General features: G+C 36.7%; 1 protein-coding gene across 3 annotated transcripts in view; it reads left to right on the top strand.

Annotated features, from left to right (window-relative positions):
• Window positions 1-13,182, top strand: part of MIB1 (MIB E3 ubiquitin protein ligase 1) — a 73,894-nt gene extending 60,712 nt beyond the window's left edge. For 2 of the 3 annotated variants that reach the window (XM_050333785.1, XM_050333766.1), the window contains exons 16-21: window positions 1,917-2,098; window positions 3,351-3,543; window positions 4,964-5,042; window positions 6,581-6,694; window positions 7,814-7,914; window positions 12,850-13,182. In XM_050333785.1, coding sequence (XP_050189742.1) covers window positions 1,917-2,098; window positions 3,351-3,543; window positions 4,964-5,042; window positions 6,581-6,694; window positions 7,814-7,914; window positions 12,850-12,990 — 810 coding nt within the window. In that variant the 3' untranslated portion in view covers window positions 12,991-13,182. The remainder of the gene's footprint in view (window positions 1-1,916; window positions 2,099-3,350; window positions 3,544-4,963; window positions 5,043-6,580; window positions 6,695-7,813; window positions 7,915-12,849) is intronic. The other variant, XM_050333774.1, reaches the window with a different exon arrangement.
• The last annotated feature ends 704 nt before the right edge of the window (window positions 13,183-13,886 follow it).

Below are 13,886 nucleotides of genomic sequence, written 5' to 3'. Positions count from 1 at the left end.
TTGTAGGTTCCTGAGGAGTGTCACGGGATGCAGTATTGTCCTGGTGTTTTTAAATAGCACGGCATGCAGAGGCATTTTAGGACCCAAAGTTTTCTAGACTAATGTTGATGGCTGTTCCATGATGACTACCAACCTCGGAGCAAATCAGTTTCACTGGGTGTTGTGCTACCTTGGCTGAATTATTGACGTGGTTCAGAGTACCTGGAGTGAAGCTGGATAAAATCTCTTCTTCACTTCAGCCAGTGCTGTAATTGAAGTGCATAAAAATTGTCTGAATTTATAATCAAAAATTTTCTGTAATCTGGACACTGCAAAGCAATGCGTCTCCATAACTTACTGATTTTCCTGGTGTGAAGTCTTTCAAGCTGTACTGTTCTTACCTAATCATAAGGAAGAATGCAGGATGAGCATCTGTGAACTCATAAAGTGACCTTCAAGAGTCTTGTAGCACCTCAGTGATACATATTGATGTAAGAGTTTTAGTTTAGGGTAAAAACTCTTCAACTAAAAGAAATAAACATAAATTGCTTCCTTAGGAAATGGGGTGGCTGTATGATGAGAAGGATAACCTTGCAATTGTCAAGGCAGGGTAAAGACTTCTCATACAATCTTCACATGCTGCAAGAAATGAACCCAAACCAAGTCTTTTTCTTCATGAGTTACCTCTGAGGGATAGGATAAATAACTAGAGGGGTTTTGAAGGCTGTTTTCTTCATAGTTCCAGACTTCAAGATATGCAACTGTTAGGGCTGGAGTGACAGGTATCTGGGATTTCAAATTTGTTCCTGTATGCTGTTGTGTCTACAATAACACATCTAGTCCTCTAAATACTAAATGGTTGTTAATCCAGACAAAATGACTTAATTTTTCAGGGGGCTTTTAGAAGACCAGCTGCAGGGATAGATTGCACAAAATTAAAAATGGTGTCAAAGAGTGTGTATCAGTCAGTTGGGCACTTAAATAATTGGAAAGAAGTGCATACAAAATCCTGCCTCTATCCTAGGATTGAAGCCTTTGTAATTCCAGAATTCAGCACTTAAAACTCTCTGAATTGGAGCTGTCCGAGCTGTGCCAGAGCTGTTCCTTTGAATGTAGTGTAGTGTAGTTTGATGGGGAATTCTTAGTGGTGCCAGCAGTTCCAGTTTTTGTGTAGTCTGTGTTATACTTAATGCATTTTATCTGATCAAGCTTTAATACAAAAAAATTGTGGCTGCAGGCCTAGAATGTTCTGGAGCAGGTGAATCCTCTTCTTGCTGGGCTATGGAAGTGAGCCTTTTCTCTTTGTTTGTCTAGATGGCCCTATGAATTGTGTGTAATAGGTACAGTAATACAAAAATACAGTACTACCTGTAAAAGGGCAAAGTCCTGTCCTGATTAGGACAAGAGGGACAGTGTTTGAGTTTAAGTCCGTCCAGGCTGAGAAAAACTCGAATTCGGTTGCTATCTTGTGCAGGTACGTTATTCACTAGACTAAAAGTAGGTGTGCATTTATTTCTCTGCTTAGCTATGTTTTCAGTCCAAGTGTGGTGTTGATGGCAGCATTTTGTCTAAACTCAGCAGTTTCAGTGTACTGAAGTGTGTTCTGAATATACCCACTGGAACTTTGCCCTTTACAGTGCTTACACAGAAGGACAGCCCCTTCGCATGTGAGTGTAGGTGTGCAGGATGCTTCAACACTCAAACTATTCTTTGCTGAATTTTAGTTCCTTAAAGGAAAATAGAGTATAACTGGCTAAAAATTAAGCAATTATACAATTGTTTTAATTTTAGTTCTAGAGATGCTTTCTTGAGCTTACAGGTTCATACATATATGTGTGTATGTGCATGGGTGCATGTCAAGTAGTTTTCCTTTGGCCAAACAATTCTTAACTGTTTAGAGAGTCTTTCAAGTTGCTTATGTATTTGTTTTCTTTCAGTTAATAATGGGACTTGGCACTCAAGGAGCAGAGAAGAAGAGTGCAGCATCTATTGCCTGCTTCCTAGCAGCCAACGGAGCTGATCTCAGCATCCGTAACAAGAAGGGTCAATCTCCTCTCGATCTCTGCCCTGATCCGAGTCTCTGCAAAGCATTGGCTAAGTGTCACAAAGAAAAAGTCAGGTTTGTATATTCATAAAATACACAGTTTCCAAATCTCTTCTATAGATTAACTTGCTTATTTAAAACATCTTGCCTTTATTAGTGATAGCATTAAAACATGCAAACCTTTTTATTTACTTTCAATTAATTCTTCATTTTCTATGATACATTGAATGCTATTTACAAATACATGAGTTGAAATTTACCCAAGTCTTGCAGGACTGTCATGTATGTTAATATGGGAAGGAGGAGAATGGGAGGGTGACAATCTGCAGGGGAAGGCTGGTAGAGCTTCAGAAATAGCGGGGTGGGGGGAAGTCACTGGAAGAATAATTAGTCATTGTAACAGGTTGGCCTAGGAAGTTGCGAGGTCTCCATTATACAAATTTTAAAGGTTGAAATGGGTGAAGCCCAGTATGGCCTGGTAAAAATTTACTGTTGGAAGATGCTTTGAGCAGGTGGCCTACTGAGTACCTGTCAACCTGAACAATTGTATGATTCTGTAAAAAGAGGATAAGGAAGTGGGTCTGATGTTTTTAGGAATTACAATTTCAGTGAAATGTCATGTTACCAGGTGCATGCAGTATGAGATGATTCAGCTCGTCCTGGTTGTGTTTCCCCCATGATGTCTTAAATGATTCTCATCCTTAGTTCCTGTGTGGAAGTCAAAAACGGTACTTTCAAAATGTCACAGAGAGAGGCTGTTTTTATTGATGTTGCCCTGGTAAGGAGTAAGGTGCTTATAATCTTTCAGAGAGCCTTTCTGCCTGTGTCCATCTCTCTCGGCCTCATCCCTTGGCTGTTTCCTCTGCTCCAGCCTTTACGGGCTGGTGAGGGCCGTGGGAGCGACGCCCCCTGCTGGGGGAGCAGTAGCACAGCGCTCCGGTCTCCCGCTCTGTCTGCTGGGCATTGGAAGCATGGTCAGCGGGAAGGCGTTCATTCAGCTCTGTGGTTCTGAATCTGCAGGGCATGTCTCTAGCAGTGAAGTAAACCCTTAGGATGAGAGGGAAGGGGTTTTTACAGCTTTTCACATACATTCTCATGACACGCTGTTCTGACTCGTGTGTCCAGTGTCTCTGCGATGTCTTAGCTGGGCATGTGACCTTGCACTCTGGTGTCAGTTGTTCATTTGGGAAAAGGCAGTTCAGATTGCTTTATGATGATACAGTGATGCATGAATGCATAGGAGTATATAAACAGCCAGTTGATGTGCATTTTAAATTAATTTTTTTTTTTTAGTTCTTAAAAGTTTGACTGCAAGGTTTCTTTGTAGTGGTCAGGTTGGTTCCCGAAGTCCGTCTATGATCAACAATGATTCTGAAACTTTAGAAGAATGTATGGTGTGTTCAGACATGAAGAGGGATACACTGTTTGGCCCATGTGGACACATTGCCACTTGTTCTCTGTGCTCACCACGGGTGAAAAAATGCCTCATCTGTAAAGAACAAGTTCAGTCTAGGACAAAGGTAAAAACCTCCAAAGTTCATTGGTTCTCTCTCTTTTTTAAAGGAAAAGAAAAAAAATAAAGAGGTCCAGGAAATACGTAATTTATTTTATGTGGTAGTTTGCCTTACACGTGTCTCACTGGATGGAATTAATTTTGCATTGTAATGAAATCTTGTCCAAACACTGTAGATTGCTCTTCTGTCTTTGCCTGAACCTCTCCCTGCCTTGCAATGCTTTTATGTTCAGGTCTTCAGAGCTCCTCATACAGTCACCTGAGGATACTTTATTGAAATAGATTATTTCCCTCCTTCACAGTGTTTTTTTTCTTCATGTTAAGATAAATTACTGCTTTTTCTGAAGTATGATTTCCCTCAGTAATACGTAATTCTTCTGAGTTCTTTTATTCCTTAGGGCTGCTTAAAAGATCATTTGCCTGTAAACTGAGTTAATTAATATGTGCTTGTTTTTGAAGTTAATAATTACTTTCAGTTTTCAGCTTTTCTTTCTTTGGAATCATAAGTTTCATTATGCTGTCTTTTTTTCTTCAGAGTATCAACCAGTTGTGCTCTATTTTGGAGACCCAGTCTCAGTAGATTTTTTAAAAACCCAATTCTATTTTTAAAATTTTTTCAAAACATTTGACTAGTCTACTGCTGCTGCACTATGTTGGGGTTTTTTTATCTACTTCAGAGTAAATATAAGAGTTGTAAATATAATATAAATATAACATAGAGAAACCCTAACCCAGAATATAAAAGTAGCTTATAAGTGAATTTTATAGGATCGTAGAATGGTTTGGGTTGGAAGGAACCTTTCAAGTTAGTCATGTAACTAATATCTAACACCCTGCAATAAGCAGAGACATCTTCAACTAGATCAGGTTGCTCAGAGCCCCATCCAACCTGACCCTGAATGTTTCTAGGGACAGGGCATTTACCACCTCTCTGGGCAATCTGTTCCAGTCTTTCACCACCCCCATTATAAAATATTCTTTCTTATATCTAGTCCAGATCAACTCTCTCTTAGTTTAAAACCATTACCTGTTGTCGTATTGCAACAGGCCCTGCTAAAAAGTTTGTCCCCATCTTGCTTATAAACCCCTTTTAAGTACCGAAAGACTGCAGTGATGTCTCCTCAGAGACCTCTCTTCTCTGGGCTGAATAACCCCAATTTAAGTATATATGATGGAATAAAGAAGAAAAGATAAAGAAATGTATACTGTCCTAACTGCTTCTCTGTGCTTGTCAGTGCACTGAATGCGTAAAAACTGCTAGAAAAGATATCATCTTAGAAGTTAGTGTGATAACTTGTTAGATTCTGAGGTGCTGAATTATTTTACAAAACCCACTAGATAAAGCTTCTTCAAGTCCTTGTGCCTTGCAAATTAATGTAGAGAGCAGGAGATAAACTTTTCTCGTATGTGTTTGTTGTTCTTTACAGATTGAAGAATGTGTAGTATGTTCAGATAAAAAGGCAGCGGTGCTTTTCCAGCCTTGTGGTCATATGTGTGCCTGTGAGAGTAAGTAACGTGACAGAAGCCCTTTCTGAAGTAATCATGAAACAGAATGTTTTTAATAGTATTGCTAAAAGGTCATCAGTCATCTGATTTCATGTCCAATTTCCTTGATAGCCTGGTGTGATGGTCAGAATTTTGACATTATTTGACATGCTGGTAATAATTGGAGGACAAAGTAGAGATTTTCAAAAATTGAGGAAACAAGTGCTCTTCCAACAGAGTTATTTATTACAAAAACCTACTGTATGTCATTAAAACTTCTGGAGTGATTAGAATTAATTTTGTTGCTTTTTTGCAGCTTTTTTGGGCATTCAGATGTGCAAATGGTGTTTTAAAAGAATACTTTAAATATTTTTGGAGTATTTAGCATTTAGTATGCTTCGTTACTAATCTACAGATGTGCACGAGGGCTGTATTTTTCTCTAAAAAACACATCGTATATCTTTGCAGAAAGTACCAGTTGTGTTTCACTTAAATTTATCCTGTGTAGGAAAAAAAATACCTAGGAGATTGCCAGAAATTTTCTGGTTTTGAGAATATGTGGATGAGAATGCAGCCATCACCTTGTCTCTAGGCATTTCAGGCCTTTGTTGAAGAGTGATTTGCCTGGAGAAGAGCAGTCCTTATTGATGAGGACCTACACAAGAGGGAGGGTAGTCATTCCCATGAGTAACTGTTTGCTCGGTCTTGCTAAAGAAGGCTGGTTTCTTCCTCTGTTCTGGCTGAGGCAGCTGACATCACTGATTATAGTTATCCTGATCTGGCCTCTTTCACTGTCTACAGTTGAAAGATGGTGAGAGGAGTGGTTTTGATTTGTTTCCCGGGAAAGAGGACAATAAGAAGATTGATTGCTGTGGTGAAGGATTTCAGCAGTGCAATGCACGTTACCAAGTCTAAACTGTAACAGGGACAGCAAAAGGTTTAACAAGTGCAGATGATTTTGTTCCAGCTTTTTTTCTGGACATCTTGTTCAAACAGGATGATAGAGAGTCTCCAAATTTATATAGTTTATAAGACCCATTCTATTAATTCATAGTAACCTTTCAGCATTTATGAGACATAATAATTTGCCTTTTCTAGAGGAATTGCAGCCTCCTTTATAGGATTATATCAAAAGATGTAGGTTTATTCTCAAAGGTAAGGAGCAGCACTTCTTTGCCCCTGGACCATTAGGACAGTTAGTAAGATCCTTTACTCTAAAGGAAAAAGTGGGTAGTGAGTCATTCCTGGAAATTCTGATCTCAAATGTATGTAATTTTACTTTTCAACTTAATTCTAGTGGAATAGACATCCATTCGGAGAAAGAGGAAGCTGCTCACTTGAAATACTTTAAAAGGAGATAAAGGGAATAGATTTACTTTGAATCCCAAAGTAAATGTTTATTTGTGTGATTTGCAGAAAGCTTGTACAGAAAGTAGTTTAATTACAAGCATGTGTTCAGTCACTGCTGTATAGTTACTGTGATTAGACAAGCTCATGTATAGAAAAGAAGAAAAATTAGTAACAGGATTCAGAGTTGATTTCTTTCTCTACCCTACCAGATTGTGCAAGCTTGATGAAGAAGTGTGTACAGTGTCGGGCAGTGGTTGAGCGAAGAGTGCCTTTCATAATGTGCTGCGGAGGGAAAGGTACAGAAGATACCACTGATGATATTTGTGAGTGACTCCAAAGCCCATACTCTTTCACGTTCCTCCGCCAACTTCTTATTCTCATTCTTCTAAATGACCTAAATACTTTCTCTCCTTTCTAAAGAAAAGTTCAATAAAAACAGTGTTAACCCAGGTATCCATTTGCTGTTTGCACTACTTTCTACAGTGGCAGCAGCAGATGTGATAACACTGGTCATTATACTGGAACATTGCTTCCAGCATTCAGAGTAAAGCTGAGAGTGTGTGCCAACTTAGCCACTTAATAATGTCCAACGAATCAAAAGCTGAAGATTGTCTGCAATTGTGCAAATGAGCAAATAATATTTTATTTTTTTTTACTTCTGGAACTCTGAAGTCATGTCAAATATTTTGCATCTAGGTACAAGCAACTTTTCCTGACAGAATGTACAGTTTTACATCTCCTGCTTTGACTAGTTTTTAAACTTCTTGTGACTTCTTTGAATAATTTCTGTGGATTGTGTCCATTTACTCTGTGTATGTGTGATATACAGTATTTCAGTTGAATTTATGGGAATTGGTATATTACTTCATTCTTATCATAATGTTCTGAAATAGATAAATGTAAGGATAATCAGTAAAGTCAAGTTTTCAATATGCTGGGAATTTAAAATACTTTACAGTTTTTCTGTTTCTTATAGTAACATTGCTTCCCAGGTCAATCAGATATAAGAATATTAATCAGAGCTTGTTCAAAGTCTGAACAAACTACTTCCAAGACACTTGTGCAGTTTTGAACACCAGATAGAATCATCTGTGTATATAAGTCTTTTCAGTGTGAAAGGATTTGGCTTTTTTTTTTTCAGCATGTACCCCCAAAAATTTACTTCAGGAACTACTGGCAGATAAGAACTCCGAGAACATTAAGGGACCACAAGTATCATTATTGTGGAAATACTTGTCAAAGAAGTGTTGCCACTAATTCAGAGAAATTCTTTATTAATTGGGCTGCAGTGATGATGTAGTGAATTCAATTAGATTACCAAAGATGTTTGACTAACATTATTTCAGATAATTGACAGATTGTAGTTACGACACTGAAAATAATTATTTCCGTTTCATTGGATTGCTGCATAATCATGTGTCTCTGTTTTCTTTACATTACAGCAAGTGGAAACATTCCAGTTTTGCAGAAGGACAAAGACAACACTAATGTCAATGCAGATGTACAGAAGCTGCAGCAACAGTTACAAGACATCAAGGAACAGGTAAAAACGCTGAATGAAAATTTTATGGGCCAACTAAACTAATTGGAAAAGCCAATGCATCCTCTGTTATTTAAAGCAAGATGATGTGTTAAAGTGCATCAGCTCTTAAATTTTAGTTAAATGAGCAATATTTTTTTGTGTGATGTGGCTTGTATGTTGTCTGTGTACAGGGTTAAAAACAAAAAGTGTCCAGATTTGATAATCCATCTGTTAGAGCATCTGTGTTGGTGTGACTAAAAAAGGGTACTCTGCCCAGTCAGTGTATTCTCTGCCTGTTTAGCTGACCTGAGTGTGTAGGTACAGCAGAAGCTGTTTTCACAGAATGGTGGTAAAAGTAGATTTTCTTCACTGTTCTATATCTACGTGAATCTTTACTTGTTTGTTCATTAGCTGCCTTTGAACAACAGCTGGGCTGTTACCTGCCATATGAGGGGTATAGTTCACATATTCTTCAAAAGATTGTGTGGTTGCAAAGTTAAAACTTTGGAAGTACTATTCAAATAACTTGAATATTTTTAATTTAAATGTTACGGTTTGTCATCTGTAATTATGTATAGTGTTTGCAGGAGGAAATTTATACTGATTAACTATAGATTGTATTGGTTATTCATTGGCTAAGTTACATGAAATTCAGAAACCTAATTAAAAGAAAAAATAATTTTTCAGTTACCTATTTAAATTTGTTATGTCTCTAAGTCTAGTTCCATTGAAATGCTTAAAGTAGTTGTCTACATGCAGAACTTTGTTGTGTTAAATTACTGAATTGTTTCATTCCTTTTCCATCTGAAGGAAAGCTTGATTTTTAGATTTTTTGGTAGTAATGGACCTGAAGTATCTGATTATTGTATGAACTTACACTCTTAGAACCCTAATAATGGCTTCCCTATGTGTAACAAAGTTGGAAGAAACTTTTCACGGATACAGGAAACAGAGGTGTTCTAACTTGCCCTTTCCTCTTGTAGGCTTACAGCAGTCAGTAATACTTCAGTGATGGTAGCATCACATCTAGTCCTGGTAGTTGTGGCTTTCAGCTGTTCATGCATGTGAAAGCTCAGGCTATAGTGTTTAGATTGCCAGTTTTATGGCCTGTATCTCTAAATGCCTTAAATTTGGGAGCTGATATGCTCAGTGGAATGTCTGTGAAGAGCTGTTCCTGTCATATGGTGACTGGGCCAGCACCCCAGTAATAGAAATTCAAAACAGATTCCTGTGTAGTTTTTGTCTGTAAAAGAACATGCAGATGGAAAATTGTCATTTGAAAAATGCATGTCTGTCTTAACAGTAACATCTGGAATTTCTAGATATCTCTGAGGTCTTATATCTAGTCTTTAGCTTCTGCTTTACTTTTTAACACTGAATGGAAGGAATAAGGTTACTGCTTTGGCATTTGAAGTGATGTATGCAAAAGATGCAGATGAATGCATAAATGCAAGTAATCTATTTTCTTCAGATGTATTTTTTTTCTGGTTACTTTAGGAGTTTATGAAAGGTTTCTCTTTGGGTATGCTAATACTCTTATGTGTAGGCACATGAAAAGAAAACTATATTACAGTTTTTCTTCTTGATCAGATGAGATCTCAGGTTTTTATCAGTTTTCCTTAGGTGCTCTTTTATTCTATACAGTTTTGTCTTGCCTTTGGGATTTGCTAGCCAGAAGCCAGAATTGTTCAATGCCTCTGACTAGAAAGAAGTGGTTCTGGTCATTCTTGTGTGCATCTTGGCTTGATACTCTTTCATATTTTCCTTAGTGTCTTTTCTGCTTAGTTTTGTGATTGGGCAAGTTGAATATCATACTTGTCAGTAGCAAACTGGATTTGATAAAAATTCGTCATGTCATTTTTTAAATTTGTACTTGAAGTGATGCACAGCAGTCCACTATAGTTGTGTATTCTTTTGATTTATGCTGTAACAATTCAGTGTTAAATTGATATTTTTCTACTTAAAATTAATTTGTTCTCTTTCAGCAGGTATAATCCTTTGTTTCAACTCATACCTTCAATGATAATCTAATATGTTAGTGCAGCAAGCTTTTAAAACCATTTCTGGTGGCAAGCAGAAGTGATGCTGATGTCAACAGAATCTCCCACATCTGATGACCACACCATTCTTCAGGGATTCCCTGAATGTGAACCCTTTTGACTGTAATTGCAATACCTTCACTCCATTTCATACATGATCATCATCATCGTCTGTCTAATATCTTATGTATGTTCCTTCACCATACTTACATCACTTTCTTCCTCCTTAAAAATAAATTCATTTTGTCACTGTGCACCTGTATATTGTTGGAAAAACTGTTTTTAGTAAGGAGGAATTGATACTTCAAGCAGTTTAAAACACCTTGTTAGTGGTAAATTTTTTTTTTTGAATTGCAAAAGCAACTGAAGTGGCTATGAGCACTTTTTCCGAGTACTTACCCAAAGAAGTAGTTCTCATAGAGAAACAGGCATAATGCCTTTTTATAACCCTTTTTCTTTCTTTTTCTTCCTTTTTCTTCAAAAGATGGGAGTCAAATCTTTCAGGCAGAGGCTTTTCTAACAAACAATAGTGCAGTGGAAACAGATACTGCTTATTCTGTAGAAGTACTTATAAACTACTAGTTAAGTAAGAAATTCTCCTTGGAAGCTGGAAAGCTCAGTTATCTGGGCTTCTCTCCCACTGGGAAACTGCTGAGCTAGTCAAGAAAACCCTGTGTAGCAAACAGGAAGATTGGTTCTCCTGCCAACTCTGTTCTCCTACTGTGTGAAAGAAACTTAACATTTAAGTTAGTATCATGTTGAGAAATTAAACAGCTAATGTATTTTATATTCTCTACTTTCATACTGAGCAGTAGAAATTGGACATTTTGCTAACACTGCATGCAATTGCAGAAAATGTCTATAAGATGAACATGTTAGGAGTTCTGTGCTTCAATGATTGAAACAGTTAAAAGTAATGGTGTTTAAAGAGATTTTAATTTTTTTGTTATTCTGAGTCCCTTGATAAACGTTTTCATTTTTAAATGATGTTGTGGCATTTGGAGAGAAACAGATCCTTTTAACTTCAGTAATTCTGACATTGTATTTAGACACAAAGGCAAATAACTAGCTAAAACAAAGAATAAAGGCTACAGATGTTTTTCCCCAAAAGATAAGATTAGTGTTTGCTTTGTCAGTCCTTTGTCAAAGGACATCATGCCAATACTGTCAGGTTATAGACACTTGTCACGGGACAGCTCTGTGTTCATTGCATTGGAAATAGCTGTTTCACTGATATTTGAAGTCTGAGTTACTGAAGGAAGAATACTCTTAATTGTCCTCTTGGGATGCAAAACTGGTGACTTAGTGTGAAAGGAAAAATGAGTGGGACTGATTGACAGATGCTCAGTCTTGGGCAAATTTTTTGTTTGAGTGTTTTGTTATAGTGCTGTGGAAATCTGGCAAAAGCTGGAGCACACCCTCCTTCAGGATTTTTTTAAACATAAATTGGCATAAGGTTTTATACTCCTCCTACTCTGTTATACTGGTATCTTGAAGATTAAAATAGGCATTTAGCCAGATTCCATGCCAATTTAAACTCTGCACAAGCAGAATGATGGTGATTTGGGGTTTTTTTCGTCTTCAACTAAACTACCCTAGGAAGTAATAAAGGCTGGACGTGGCACTTAGTGCCGTGATTTAGTTGACAAGGTGGTGATAGGTCTTAGATTGAACTTTATGATCTCAGAGATCTTTTCCAACCTAGTTGATTCTGTGATTCTGTGAATACCTCTTAATTCCATGGAAAGTGTGCTTTAAGGTTATACTGAATAAGGTTCCTACTATGGATTTCTCTCTTGAGATGAACAAATTGAAGTAAACACCCAATGATGAGTATGTAAACAAGTCACAGGTGCAAGATGGTGATAAAATGAATTTGTATTTGAAATATGAACCCTCTCAGTATTTCATATTATGTACAAGATCAACATTTATAATTGTTAGATATGTATAGGGTGTCTCAGATCTGAGGACACCTTAGATTTGACTTGATGAACTATAGAATGGTCTTAACAATTATCATCTGTTGTAACATCTATTCATTTACTAACCTTTGATCAACTGTTATAAATGAAATCCTAATATGGCTGCAGTATGTTTATGGTGAAGGAACATGCCTTACCAAAATTTCTGCATATGACAAAAGGTGAAGGACACTGTTCCTTAGTGGCTTGGTACAAAATGAATTTTGCTGTTGAAGAACTTTTAGAGATCTTTTTTGGGCATTGGCTGTCATTTTAACGTTCAGCAATTAAAACTGATTTTAAAAGTTTGCTGTGCTACTGTTACGAGTGAAGGTCACGTATTTATTAAACAGTTCTTCATTTGAAACTTGAGGTGTTCTTTCGGTTGAAAATCTAGGTGACTTCCATGAACAAAGTATCGAATCTTTATATATATTATTCTTTATGCAGCATTTTTATTACTTCTGCATGTGTTCAGTTCTTGGTGTTTAAAGGTAAGTATATGAATGGCCAGATAATCTGAGAAGAAATTTATAAATCATTACCCAAGCATTGCATATGTAAAGCTGTTTGTGGTGTTTGCTTCCTGGAAGATTACATGACATATAGGAGACTGTTTCTGAAGAATACCCAAGTTTGCAACATCAAGACAATGATATTGAAAATTTGACGTCAGCCTTCTACTGGATTGTCTTACCTAAAGGGATCATATTTGGAAAAAAGCTACATAGTTGTATAGGAAAAACCCACATATTTTAAATCAATATCAATTAAAAATGGGATTTTAAAAAGCCCAAACCAATTTAGATTAGTGGCTGGGTTATGCTATGGCAGTTATCTTTTATGCTTAAGATGATGTATTTGTTGTTATATGCAACGTATAAATTGTTGAAAATTTTTGATACTGTATAACTGCTGCCGTTGACTGTGTAATCTGTCAAAATCTTTTACAGACTATGTGTCCTGTCTGTTTGGACCGTCTGAAGAATATGATCTTTCTCTGTGGCCATGGAACGTGTCAACTTTGTGGAGACCGAATGAGCGAATGCCCTATATGCCGCAAGGCAATTGAACGAAGGATTCTTTTGTATTAGATAGTGGAACCGGTGTCTTTTATGAGGTTGTGAATTATTAAGGTCGTTTTGATGGTTTAAATCTCTGTAAGTTTAAAAGGCAGTAAAGGGTTCTAATGAAAACATTTCTAATACTGTAGCACAGGTTCATTACATGGTAATTGTTTAAAGACTGTGAACACACCAAATAAAAGAACAGTATTTGAACAGTCAGCTTTTAGCTTTACTCTTCTGAAACATCTAAGCCTGAAGCTAATTTAAAGCAGTCGTTTTTTCATTTTCTTTGTGTCTTCTTCCCCTTAAAGTTTAAAGGCACATTCTTGTTTTGGTTTTGTTCATGTGTACCATATACGTATCAGATGTCAAGTGATGTAAGGGATTTTTTTTTTTGTATTGTCAGTAACCACCAAACATAAATATTTAGAATTTTTTTTGCTTTATGTTTTTCTGGAGAATGTTGACATATTTCCTGTGATAGTTCTGATTCACATTAATTTCCATCTTGAAATATACAATCATGAAAAATCAATACAAATTATATACACACTAGTAATAAATATACCATTCCCATAAGATGAGGCCTCAGAATACAATACAAAGGTAATTCTAACTTTATCATGCCCTTTGTTGCTGAAGATGGGCTGGGAAGGAAACAGTGAGAAGAAAAATCTGTTAGAAACGCTATGCTCCCAAAACTGCGCTTTAGTCTAACAGGTTTGAGCTAGCTAACTTAAATAGTGAACATTGTAATTCTGCTAGTCACATGACTTCATACAGAATTTCTTTTAACCTGACTGGAAAGGAAAATGTTTGTGCAGTGGGTAGTTACCCATTTCAGATGAGTGAATTTGATCAGTTGTAGAGGAACATACATGTGGAACCTTTTAAAAATTGTGGGTATATAAATAAGAGAAAAT

This window comes from Myiozetetes cayanensis, unplaced genomic scaffold (genome assembly GCF_022539395.1).
Source record: "Myiozetetes cayanensis isolate MyiCay16 unplaced genomic scaffold, myiCay2020 scf1, whole genome shotgun sequence".
Lineage (NCBI taxonomy): Eukaryota > Metazoa > Chordata > Aves > Passeriformes > Tyrannidae > Myiozetetes > Myiozetetes cayanensis.
This window is presented reverse-complemented; position numbering and strand designations above follow the sequence as displayed.